Source organism: Phoca vitulina, unplaced genomic scaffold (genome assembly GCF_004348235.1).
Source record: "Phoca vitulina isolate PV1807 unplaced genomic scaffold, GSC_HSeal_1.0 scaffold40, whole genome shotgun sequence".
Lineage (NCBI taxonomy): Eukaryota > Metazoa > Chordata > Mammalia > Carnivora > Phocidae > Phoca > Phoca vitulina.
The window spans coordinates 64,941-78,917 of NW_022589743.1; the positions used below are offsets into that span (position 1 = coordinate 64,941).

At 39.8% G+C, this 13,977-nt stretch overlaps 1 protein-coding gene across 1 annotated transcript; it reads left to right on the forward strand.

Moving 5' to 3' along the window:
* The first annotated feature begins 1,187 nt into the window (after positions 1-1,187).
* LOC116647256 (keratin-associated protein 9-3-like) lies at positions 1,188-1,571 on the forward strand. The gene has a single exon (XM_032428423.1). It carries the CDS (start codon positions 1,188-1,190, stop codon positions 1,569-1,571), a length of 384 nt encoding a protein of 127 aa, XP_032284314.1.
* The last annotated feature ends 12,406 nt before the right edge of the window (positions 1,572-13,977 follow it).

A 13,977-nucleotide genomic window follows, 5' to 3' on the forward strand; every position in this document is an offset into this window, starting at 1 on the left:
GATGTTCTCTTAGGAAGTTAACATAAATCTAGAACAAAAAAAAATACCTTTGCCATTTAATTTTTTAATTCCACATTAAGTATTTTAGTGCAATATATAAAATACAATAGGACAAAATACAGGACACTTTATGAAAAATATTTTTCAAGTTATTTACAAGTTCCCAGCACTTACCTCTATCATTTAATTGGTAGCAATGATAGATCAAACATAATTGACAATGCTAGATCAAATGCATTTCAAAGAATATAGTAGTAGATGGCAGTACATTCTTCAAAATGTCATAACTCCCAGATGCTTTTCCCTGAGACTTGGTTCAAATATTCCAGCAGTAGAAAAATATTTCATCACTTCCTACTCTCTTTTGACAGTAACAAGGACTCCTCCATGAGAGGCACTACAGCTTGTAAGTTCTATTAAATCATTTACAAGTGGTACATGTGTCCATGAATCATGTCTTTTACTCCACCCATTCAAAATCAGATTTGGTAAGCATTTATTAAAGTTCTACCTGAAGCTAAGCACTCTGCAAGATACCTTTATATAAACTATGTCACTTGGTTCACAAGAAAAGATTTCTGACCTAGAATACGAATAATATTTACATATTTCAAATTGATTGAAATCAAAGGAACTATAATAGTAATTTGATTTGATGTTGGAGTAAATTAGTTGGAAGCTTTTAATTATGTATGAACAAAGGTACTCTTCAATTCAGGGGATGTTCCACTGTCCTAAATTCAACAGAATTCAGTCTGTAAAGCCAGAAGGAAAAAATAATAGTTAAACCTAAGAGCACAATTAGCCTTAGCCTTAGACATATAGACAGAGTGTCACGTGAAATAACCACCTCTACAAAATGAGGGTGTTGATGTGGACTAAAATGGAAGGACTCTTTGAACATGGAAAACCACAAATGTATTCCAAAGAGCAAAGGACCAATATGAGGAGTCCAAATGAAACTATAAAACAAAGTAATTTCTAAACTGCTGCTCATAATGGGTCATAAGTATTTCAATGTAAGCCAATCAGAGAACCAATGAGGAACAAATTTAAACAAAAACAAGGAAGATATGTTAAGAATTTTATAAATAGAAGCTGGCTCAGATATATAAAAGGCCTGCCTGACATAGACTTTACCACCAAAACACCTACAAGCAACCCAACTCTCAACCCAGCTCCTGACCATGGCCTGCTGCTCCACTAGCTTCTGTGGATTTCCCACCTGCTCCACCAGTGGGAACTGTGGCTCCAGCTGCTGCCAGCCCAGCTGCTACGAGCCCAGCTGCTACCAGCCCAGCTGCGGTGGGACCAGCTGTGGCACTGGTGGTGGCCAGGAGGGTGGCTACGGAGCTGTGAGCTGCCGAGTCAGGTGGTGCCGCCCTGACTGCCGCGTGGAGGACACCTGCCTGCCCCCCTGCTGTGTGGTGAGCTGCACGCCCCCAACCTGCTGCCAGCTGCACCACGCCCAGGCCCCCTGCTGCCGCCCATCCTACTGCGGACAGTCCTGCTGCCGCCCAGCCTGCTGCTGCTACTGCTGCCAGCCCAGCTGTTGTGAGCCCACCTGCTGAAAGCCAGGCTGCTGATTTCCAGTTGCCCAGGACACAGGATCTCTGAATAGCATATCTCCTCAACCACCACTGGACCACCACAAGTTCTTAGACTTCCATTTGTGTTTTTGTTATGGGGGCTACCAAGTATATGAGTTTTATCTGATTTCATTCTGCAGTGAATACCCTGACTGTCCACTGCCGACACAGAAATGCTGTGAACCTACCAGCTGACTATCAAATGTTTTGGATATACTATTTCTGATTTTTCTGCAGGGTTGAAAATTACTGATATACTGTGGAATTAATCCTTGAGAACTACCCACAAATCTAATTCTCCCCTGCTTTACAATCTATTTTTAGCTCTGTTTACCTAACATTTTTTCCTAACATCAAAGGCACCAGAGTATAGTCAAGTGACTCTCCTCAGTTGTTACCAGAGAGAATGGACTCTTCACTCAACATTCACTTTCTAAGGAGTAGGCTAGACTTTTTCATCTTTCAACATCTGATTCCATCCCTTTTTTTGCAGGGTGGGATCATAATGATCTTGTCTGCTGGCTATTTCAGTTACATCTATGATACAGTGTTTTCTGTCATTTCTTAATAAATACTATAACTGGGCAAACAAACCATAGTCTGTGTTTCCACCTGTACCTAAAATGGGTTAACTGTGATAATTTGTGAATGCCTACTTGAAAGAAATACATTTATTTCTTTTTAAAAGAAACTGAAATCATATATAGTGTATTCATTCATTCTTTTTTTTTATTCATTCATTCATTCTATAAACATTTATTGACCACCACTTCTAAAGCAGGGACTATGGAGATCAGAAAGATGAAGACTTAATTCTTATCTTTGAGGACTTTGCTATCCAGTAAGAAAAAGTATATATGTGAAAATAGCTACAAACAATTTAACAAGATAAACTGTATTCTCTTAATAGTTGGTAGAAAAAAATCTCCCTCTACTTTAGGGAGATGCTTCTGTGGCCAATAAGCCTTGATGGTCCAACTTACAATAGGTGTATCACATGTGACATGCATGTTAGCAAACATAAAACCCTAAGAGAAGGATGTAAAATAATTACACATGAGGCAGAGAGAAGGATTTTTTTTTTTTTTACTCCAGAAAGGGAGTGAGAAGAAGAAAGAAGAGAGGAGAGACCCAGTCAGAAGGTCATGAATATTACTCTATGATTCATCCCCATTAAGTTACCAAACTCCCACAATCCTTAGGGTAGGTCAACTTTCCTGTGAATACCAGAGAAAGAGCTGAGTCTCATGTCTGGGTTGATTCAAAGGGAGTTGGAGACAACCCAGGACCCAGACAGAGCAGGGGAAACTACAAGAAAGTAATGCCTCAGGAATGCTCAGAAATTGTGGAGAGGCTCTGGATGGCCATTGCTGTGGAAAGTAATATCTTGGTTACGTAGACTGCAAAAAAGAAGATGGAAGGGCCAGAAATGGGATTTCAAAGAGGAAAAGATCACTTTGGGACCAGCAGGGGTTATGTCGGGAGCAGCACTTGGAAAGGCTTCACAAGGGAAGCAATCTTTGGGGCCCTGAAGATCATTCTAAATGGGAGGAAAAGAGTGAAAAAGAGTTCAAGCTGCACACCATTAGAGTGGCTAAAATCCAAAGCAATGACAACACCAAATGCTGGTGAAATGCTACTGCAACAACAAGAATTCTCTCTCACTGCTGGTAGGAATGCACAATGGCACAGCCACTTTGGAAGACTGTTGGGCTGTTTCTTACCAAGTTAAACATAGGCTTATCATACAATCCAGCAATTGTGCTCCTATGTATTTATCCAAATAAGGTGAAAACTTATGTCCACACAAAAACCTACACATGAACGTTTATAGCAGCTTAATTCATAATTGCCAAGAATTGGCAGCAACAAAGATGTCCTTCAATAGGTGAATGGAAAAACAAACTGTATTACATCTATGCAATGGAATACTATTCTGTGATAAAAAGAAATGATTTATCAAACCACAAAAAGACATGGAAGAATATTACATGCATATTACTAAATGAAATAAGCCAATCTAAAAAGGCTATGTGCTATATTATTCCAACTAGAGACATTCTGAAAAAGACAAAACCATAGAGACATTAAAATGTTGCCAAAATGTTCTGACTACTATGCCCCGCAGATGCCTGTAGTCCAGCACTAAAATAACAAGCTTATAGATTTAAAAAAATAAAGTTATAGAAATAGACACAGGACTGGCCTGTGAAATCTAAACAGAAGTCAGTTATGGGCTTTTAAGAAACCTTCCTTTTATTGATAAAAGGGAGATATACTGCTGGTGCTTCTACTTCCTCTTCACCCAGACTATTCTTTTCACTTTAAACACAGATATGATTCCTGGAACTACAAAATCTCAAGACAATGGAAGGGACACTGGTCCTGACATAGCTGAGCCTCTGCACCATTACTAGCAGCTGCCTACCTGTGAGAAGAGTAAGTCCTTTGATCTGTTGGTTTTTCCAAAACTGGAAACCTAGAACATTTCTAACCACTACACTATGCAATAGACTGCAGTAAGCTCTCAAAATGGAAACTTCCTATATATGACACCTATAAGGACTTGAGATGCATAAACAGTTAAGTGATAGGAAAAGCACATCAATTACAAATTCTAAAGCAAAAGAGAGAATTTTTAATTGAGGTTCATTGACCATAATATGGGTATATGGATAACAAAAGGGATAGAAGAAAATCAGGTGGGGGGATTAAGGTAATAAATGATGGAGAAAAGAATGAAAAGGAAAAGCACAAAATAGAGGAGAAAAGACAGAAAAAACAATGAAAAAGACTAGGGACAAGAGGCAGAAAAGAAAAGGGGGGAAATGATGGGGAAGACAGGCATGAAGGAGAGAGTGGAGAACCACCGTGACCTATGGGCTAATTACACTTTCTGCACACTTTATTTCATTTAACACTTACATCAATCCTTGAAATAGATATTGTTATCCTGGCTTGTAGGTGAGGAAAGTAAGTCTAAATGAATCTAAGTAGCTTGCTTAAATCACATATTCTTATAAGTAAACAAACAAACAAACAAAACCTGTAAAATCTGAACCCAAATCTGTCTGACTCCAAAACTCACAGAGAATGAAATTAAGTAACTAGACTTGAAGGAGGTGTGAGGAGGTTCAGAAGATTTAAAAATGGCTATTTGGAAGCTGTGGAAGTCAGAACAAGTTCCTGTTTGTGTCAGTTAAGTTACTGTCTCTCAGTCCACCTGGATAGCCCAGGATAAACCTCTTTATTTTAGAGTCAACTTATTAGTAACCTTAATTACAAGAGCAAAGTCCCTTTTGTCCTGTAACATAACATATTGATGGGTATGACACCAGGGCTCAGAGGGCATAGGGCCCCAAATTCTGCCTACTCAAGGGATTACCAGACACTATGTTGACACTAACTCCTAAAGACCCAAAATGTCACTCCAGTCCATCAGTGAAAGTGGTGGCTGATGGTGGCCAGATGATAGTTGGAGTCTTACCACTCATTTTAATCAAAGTGGACCCAGTAGGTCCAGAGATCAATTCCTCAATTTGGGAATCTATAACTCGGATAATCTTCTTGACAATTGGCAGAATCCCCACATTAGCACTCTGGCTGGAGGAATAAAGCTCAAATGGTAGGAAGAACCAAGTAGAAGCCACTGGACGTTCCCCTCATTACAAGGGTAGTAAATAAAAAATGATATCAGATCCCTGGAGGAATTGTGAAGATGAGTGCCATTTTCAGACACTTGAATAAAGCCCAGTGGTGATACCTAGCATCTCCCCACTTACTCTCTTGTTTGTCCTATGGAAAAAGCAGACAAATCAGAATATAAGAGTAATTATCTACATTATTTTAAACTAATTTAGGTAATGGCCCCAACTGGAGCTGATGTTCCAGATGGAGTGTCTTTCATGGAACAAATCAACATAGCCCCTGGCAACTGGAAGTATGCAGTTTTTGACATGAAAATGCCTTTTTCTCCATATCAGTTTGCTAGGACAATCAGAAATAGTTTGCTTTTAACTGCTATGACTAACAGTAACCTTACAAATATTGCCTCAGGGCTGTGTCAACTCTCCTGCTTTCTGTCATAATATACTCAGCAGAGATCTTAACCATCTTGACATTGCACACATCATATCAGTCCACTGCAGTGATGACATTGTGCTAACTGTTTGAGGAGCAGGAAGTAGCAAGTACTTTAGATGTCTTAGTAAACACATGTGAACTCCCGGGTTGGAGATAAACCCCACAAAAATTAAGGAGGTCACCACCTCAGTGAAACCTCTTGGAGTCAAATTGTCTAGAACATGTTGAGATCTCCTTTCTAAAGTGAAAGAAAACCTGTTGTCCCTTGAACTATCTTCAGCTAGGAAAAGCACAACTCTTGGTGGGCTTTTTTGCATTTTGAATTCAATATATACTGTATTTGAGTGTGCTAGCGTAACCCATCTACTGACAACCTGAAAAAGACAGGACCACTACGGATTTTCCTTTCAGAAATGAAGATTTAAATCATCCCCTATCAGGTGAAGAATCTCAACCAGTTGAAGTCCTGATTGAGCATAAAGAAAACATGAAATGCGTAGTGGAGGCACAGAGTTATAAATATCAACTACAGTCTTATGACCAATTAGAAGGATTATAGAAACTGTGTATTTTCTTCCTTTTCTTCTCCTTTCTCCTTCCCTTGTTTAGTGCCATATGCTGTACCCAGACTAAACTTCAAATGAACCCAATTTCATTTAATATTCCATCAGTTCTGTGAAACAGTTATCTTGGTTTTGTAAGATGAGTAAATTAAATCTGAAAGAGGTTAAACAAACTGAAATCAGGATCTCAAAGAGATACGTGTACTCCCATGTTCACTGCAACATTATTCACAATATCCAAGACATGGAAGCAAAGTAAGTATCCAACAATGAATGATGGATAAAGAAAATGTGATATTTACATACAATGGAATATTATCCAGCTTTAAAAAAGAAGGAAAATCATGTTGTTTACATGGATGATTATGCTAACATAAATAAGCCAGATACAGAACAAATCCTATATGACACCACTTTTATGAGGAATCTAAAATAGTCAAATTCATAGAAGCAGAGAATAGAATGGTGGTTACTCATGTGGAGAAAAAGGCAAAAAAAAAAAAAAAATTAAATTTCCTTACAACTTACAGCCCATTAACAAGTATTTGATACAGGCCAAGTAACCTTTTCTCCCGGAACTCAACTGCCTCAATGTTAATACTTTGCTAGAGGCAAAAGACAACCTTAGCTTGACATTAGCCAGACTTCCAGGATCCTGCAAAAATCCCTTTGGAAACTTCCTTTATCTCTACCCCCACCCAAGATATAGGTTAGCAATCATCCTCCAAGCATATGGAACACTGATATTCACCTGAAGGGTCTCATGATTAAAGTTTTACTAGATAGTAGTAAATGGACTTTTCCTAACAACTACTAGCCCCTCAGGGTCCTGGAAATCTTGCTTCCAAGTTCCTCAGAGACTCATGCTATCCCTAACGCCCTCCCAACTTGAAAGTATACAATCAGCCACTCTTCACAACCCCAGTACAGCTCTTTCTGCCCACAGGTCCTGTCCCTGTGCTTTAATAAAACCACCCTTTTTGCACCGAAGATGTTTCAAGAATTCTTTATTGACTGCTCCTGAACCCCAATATTTCACATCAGTTACCAGAGGTTCAGGGGTGGGGAGAATTAAGGAGGTAATGGTCAAAGGGTACAAAGCTTCAGTTATGCAAGATGAATAAGTCTTAGAGATCTACTGTGTACCACAGGGTCTACAGTTAGCAATACTGTATTGTATACTTAAAAATTTGCTAAAAAGATGTATATTAAGTGTTCTTATCCCAAAAAAGTTGGAAAAAGAAGAGGAAACTTTGGGAGTTTATGGCATTGATTGTGCTGTTTCACTGGTATATACTTATCTCCAAACTCATCAAGTTATTTAAATTTAAATAGCTTTTTGTATGTCAATCATATCTCAAAGTAGTTTTTTAATGAATAAAGAAAGTTAAATAGCTTGCTTATAGTCACATAGCTCAGAAGTAAAAACTAAAATATGAACCCAACTCTGACTCCAAAACTCATAACAAGACAATGAAATTAAGGAACTGGAAATGAAGAATGGTGTGGGGAGGTTCAGCTGATTTATTTATTTTATTTAAAATCAATTAATTAACATATAGTGTATTATTAGTTTCAGAGCTTGAGTTTAGTGATTCATCAGTTGCATATAACACCCAGTGCTCATTACATCAGATGCCCTCCTTAATGCCCATTACCCAATAACTCCATCCTCCCACCTACCTCCCCTCCAGCAACCCTCAGTTTGTTTCCTGTAGTTAAGAGTCTCTTATGGTTTGTCTCCCTTTCTGATTTCGTTGGTTCAGCTGATTTAAAGATGCCTATTTGGGAAGCTGTGGGCTTTCAGAGTAAGCTCCTCTGTGCCAGGTGTTAAGTTACTGTCCCAGCTTCATGCCCTCCCTGCTGTCGTCAGCCCTGTGATGCTCTGCAAACCACTCTGTCGGGCTTTACCACTAGGGGGTGACAGAGGAAAGCTGCAAAGCTGAAGAGGAAGAAGGAACATGCTCCTTCCTTTTTGCTTCCTTCTGCTTAATTGGGACTTCCTGTTTGCTGACAATTCCCAGGATTATCTCCCAATAACGCTTGTTCACTCCAGCAGCTGCAGATCCTTTCCAGAGAAGCACCTAAATCCAGTCTGCAGTTTTCTCAACACTTGTAGAAGCTGCTTCACTGCACACCCCACTCAGAGTCACCAGCCTGCCAGTTTTCCTGAAACATCGGAGTCTCGGCTCTGCAGGACAACCCCCTCTCTAAATTTCTAAGTGTTAATTCCCTCCCTCCTCTGTTGAAAGAAACTATCATTCCCAGGGTTTTCTGCAGTTCTTATATTTGTAACATCTCAGTATCCCCTTTTAACCCTTTTAGTTACCTAAGAACTTATTTTAAAATTCTCCATATAAAATTCACTTGATTCAAATAATGGGCGTGGTTCTTGTTTCCTGAAGGGATCCTCACTGTTACACTCTTACTGCCTTTAAAAATTCAGATTATTTACTGAACCATTTGTTCAACTTCCCACTTACTTTGGTTAACCCTAGGAACGGGACTATGGAAAAAATGTCTCTGAGCTTTGGAGATGGCAGCCAGAGAATTACATTATAGGCCTGACAGAATCTGACTGAGGAATTAGAAAGATTACTCAGCACCATTTAGCTCTGTAGTTAAGGAAGCTCTACCATTTCTATTAAAAACCTTCTATGCAAAGTGGGCTGTGCCGTGGAGAACTGACAGCAGATGGCCCTTTGTTAATTACTGACTTATCCCCAAAACCATAACTCTGACTTGAGAAACCTGCTTTCCATCATGGTTATTCTATTAAACACTAACAGGCAAACTTAGTTTTAAAAGCCCAAGAATACAAAGGGATTTTGAGAAACTTCAAGGGAGAAAATGTTGAATCATCACATCAACTGAAACATGAAAACCATAGGGTGAGCCTGGGGATTTGAGAGTTAAGTAAAAGTGTTCTTGTGAGATTCAGAGAGACTAATCCAAAGCACCAAATATTTGTCATATTGGGGCTCTTCATTTCTTTCTTTTTTTTTTTTTTAAGATTTTTCAATATAGTATTTATCTTAGGTGGAAGAGACAAACTAAATCTTTTCTCAAAAGGATGGGAGGAATCTTGGTCTGAATGGAACCAGAATAAAGATAGTATTCATTTGTTCAAAAGATGAGACCTGTAGACCTGCAGAAAAGATCCTAGTAGGTTTATAACGTTGTGGGATGGAGAAGTGAAGGAACTCTGGATTTTCAAAGCCACTGAGGTGGTGAGCCATGAGAAAGTTTGAGAGGAGTCAAGATGACAGAGGTTTATCTAGAGTAATAGCCAGGAAGATCTTGAAGCAGGAGGAATTCATGGTTCTCCCCTAGGGGGCATCATGAGGGAGGAAGGAGACAATATAATGAACCCTAAAGATAGAATTCAGGAAACTCTGAGGTTAGAATTTTTTTTTTTTTTTAAAGATTTTATTTATTTATTTGACAGAAAGAGACACAGTGAGAGAGGGAACACAAGCAGGGGGAGTGGGAGAGGGAGAAGCAGGCTTCCCACGGAGCAGGGAGCCGGATGCAGGGCTCGATCCCAGGACCCTGGGATCATGACCTGAGCCAAAGGCAGACGCTTAACTGACTGAGCCACCCAGGCGCCCCTGAGGTTAGAATTTTGAAACTTCACCCCAACAGTTACTGTTTTATTGAAGAGAAGAGACAAAAATGAGAGAGAAGCACACAAAGGTTAAGAACAGAAATTAGTGTGGCCCAGGGGCTGAGACTGGAAGTAAGCCAAATATCTTGTTATATTGTATTTGAGTACAGGTTCTACACTTTGATCACTCTAAAGACGTTTTTAACTGTAGGAAGGGACAAAAAAAGGAATCAGAAGACCTAAGATGAAAATCACAAATCTACCCAGTTTTATCTTGCCTATCAAATGGGGGTTCTAATATCTCAGTGTCCCTATATCAAATAAGTTTATCAATAGTAATATGCTTGGCATGTAAAAAAATTAATAATTTTTTCTCTTCCTCCTCTCCATTCAATTGTACATCTTTAGAAGCACAAAACCCTGTTGACTATTAGGAGGCTAACAACACCCAGATACACAAGAGTGGAGGATAAAGCTGAGAAAACTAGGATGAGGGCTGCCCAGGGTGATGTTTTACTCCATTTGGGTGGTTGTTCCTTCTTTATCCAACTCATCTGCACACTTTTAATTTGTGGGAATTTTTTCCCACATATGATGTTCCTCTCCTTTCTGTTCTTTTTTCTTTCTTCACATACTTCTTCCCAACAGACCAAGAAGCCAATTCCTACTGATGAATGCTGACCAACTATGATTATAAGCTATCCTAATACATCTTGGTTCTCCAGTTAAAATTTCAAACTGAATTTCAATGTGAGTTGCATCATTTACCATAAACCACAGATATTGATGAGAAATGCAGAATGGAGAAATCCATACTCAAGCTGACAGATTTGCTTCAGTACCCTCTAAGTAATAAATCTTACTGAGGGTTTGCTTGGACTACCTCCACAAAATGGCCACATGGCAGAAGGTACTAGAGAAGGAGACACTGCTTCCCAGTAGCCTCACAGGGTTCCAGCAAAGCAAGGCTAAGGGCCACTAGTCCTTCCTTTGTAGAGGTGGAGCCCCTACTGGTGGCAAAGTTATAGGGAAGACTGTGAACAGGCAGAAGACTTTTCAGACATTGAGAGACTGGAAAGCTAAACTCCTAGAGTTACCCCTTGATCACCCCATTGTTAAATAGAATTCACAGGTGTTTACCTGTGAATGATGGAAAAAGGACTCCAGCTTCCCTTCATTTACTTAATAACTACCCTTATTTAGAACCATTTATTGAGCACTATGTTCCAGACACCATGTTAAACATTTTTAATGCATTATTTAATTTATTCCTCATACATTCTAGCAATGTGGTATTTTACAAATGGGGAGATTAATGAAGTGATTTCCCTGCTTTAGAAAAACATGCCAGTGGCTCTCAATGGTCTACCTACTTAAATTCAAACTCCTCAGCCTGAGAGTCAAGACTCTCCGTCTAGCTTTTACCTCACATGACTACTGTCTAGACACAGTGCACTATTCACTGCCTCCTAATGACAATTTGTTCTTTTCCACATCTGTGCATTTATTGCAGCTGCTCACTACAATTGGAATGACTTTCCTACTTTGCTTCAACTTCAAGTCCTGAGTGCCCAACGAACTCCAGTAGAAACTAAACCATCCCTGAGTCCCCTAAATCTCCTAGCACAGTGCAAGGCAAATAGCAGGGTATCAACAAAGCCTGGCTGAAATAAAGTAAATTACATATTTTCTCTTCAAAAATATAATAATCAACAATGGAGAGACTATGGATTAGTATACAGTGATTAAGAACACAGACTCTGGAGCCAGACAGCCAGGGTTCAAATCCCAACTCTACTATTTACCAGTTGCTGACCTTGATCAACTTATTTACTCTCTCTATGCCTCAGTTTCCCTCATCTATAAAACAAAGGATACCTTCAATACCAACCACATAGGGCTGTTGTAAGAATTAAATGACATAATACATGTAAAGCATAGAACCGCATCTGCTACACAGTAAATGCTATATAAGGGTTTGCTGTTATTATAAAATCAGCTGTATATTACAGTAAACAACTCAAAATATATTTTAAAGTCATGTCAGCTAATATTTAAATACATAAACATTTAATCATCTTAATTTAAAAAAAATTTCAACTACTTACAAGAATTCTTTGGAAATCCAGTAGCTATTTAATTCAATCCAGTAATCAGATTTGTCCAATCAATGGACAAAAACATCCAATTTAAAATAAAATTATAAGATATAACTATTGTTAGCAAATAATTCCTAGGATGTAAAACCCTAAGTTTACTATAGAATAATTGTGTTTAACTGTCTCAATATTAGATTTCACACAGTGAACAGCTGAAAATTTGATTTTCCTAGTGCCTGGCATATATTAGGGATTCAAATTTTATTGAACATCCATTTTCCCAACCAGGTTAATTTTACTTAACACATATATTTTATACCTTAACTGTGTATAATTTCCTGTTACTATCTGCACATTCTACAGCCCACAATAACACATGAGAATTAACCCCCAAGAAAAATAGGCAGCACTGCCAGCCAGCAGAAGCTGGGTGAAGCATGCGTGTGCTGTAGTACTGTGAGACCGGCTCTGGCATGTTGCATCGGGATCATATATGTCCATGTGAGACAAAGTGGAAGGGTTCACTCACTCCCTTTAAGTCAGTATCAGCGGTCTTCAAGTCACAAAACATTACTTCCATTTAAAAGAAACCCAAACAACACGGCTAATAAGCTGGCAAGCATTACATCTGTCTTGGCTATAACCACACACTAGAAGATATCTGGAAAAGGTCCCCAAAGTCCACCACTTAATCCAAACCCAGAATCCTTTGCCTGCCTGCTCAGCAAAGAATAAAGTGGACATTATGCAATGAAAGGACTGATGTCCATAGCAGTCCTGATACCAGCTATTTTTTTCTTCCAACTGATATTATAAAGGAGTTCCCCAGAAATTGAAAAGATCATGCAATTCAGAAAACAAAGACCGAATGTTTTTACTTACAGGCATTTTTATTAGGATGACAAACTGAAAAGGCTCCTATAGCCTGCTTTTGTGAAGGGATGAAGTGCTCCATCAGGCTTAAAGAAAATTGAATTGCCTCGAAGTGTGAAATCTCACCACACTGACATTCCTGCTGACTCGGGAGGTGCCATCATGGGAGGGTTTTCCTGACAGCACCCCAGAAATCCAGGATGTTGGTAAGGCTCACAGGCTCACAACAAACTGTGACTAACACACATAAAAGTGACCTTTCATCCCAGGCCAAGAACTTGGCAGTAAGCACATTCTGCGTCTGGGTGTTGGAGCCTCCCGTGTCTTCAGCCCTGCTCCCTCTCATGGGCTTCAGGCTGCTCACCCTGCAGGTCCCACACTGACCTCATCATCCACCCCTTCCCACCAACCCAGATGGCAGCTCTGTGGCTCAGCTCCCCTCTTGCCTATGAGTAAATCTGAGACCTAAACATGGTCCTTGGTCTGTCTCTCCACACATCTTCTTGATCAGCACAACCTACCATCTCTACTTTCAAAAATGTCTCCCCAACTCTTCCACCTCTTACCAGTTCATCCACCGCTGGCAACACGGCTCATCCTCTCACCTGGACCACAGATTGTCCTCTCTGTTTCCACTTTGGACCTGCAGGACCTCCCTTTCCCCAGAACATAACACATGTTTTCACCCCCTGCTGCAAAGCATCCAGTGCCTTTAGAATAAAACCTAAACTCTGCTGAACCTACAAAATCCTACACGGCCCAGCACCTGCCTACCTCTGTGAACCTCATCTACTTTCACACTGGTCTTTTGCTGCACGCACTCCAGCCACCTGGCAAGGGCTGTCGCTGACCGCCCTGACCAGCAGAGTGTACCGCATCACCTCCAACCACTCTGTCACTTCACCGTTTCATTTTCTTCTGGCACTTGTCACTTGTCATGGTCACTATTTCATTTTTTAAAAAATATTTTATTTATTTATTTGAGAGAGAGATCACAAGCAGTGGGGAGGAGTAGAGAGAGAAGCAGACTCCTCACTGAGCCGGGAGCCCAACGCGGGGCTCGATCCCAGGACCCTGAGATCATGACCCGAGCCAAAGGCAGACACTTAACCGACTGAGCCACCCAGGTGCCCCCACTCTTTCATTTTTTTATTGTCTGTCTT

Excerpts from the sequence above, each read along its gene's own strand:
- LOC116647256 (XM_032428423.1), top strand. The coding sequence starts at position 1,188 with ATGGCCTGCTGCTCCACTAGCTTCTGTGGATTTCCCACCTGCTCCACC.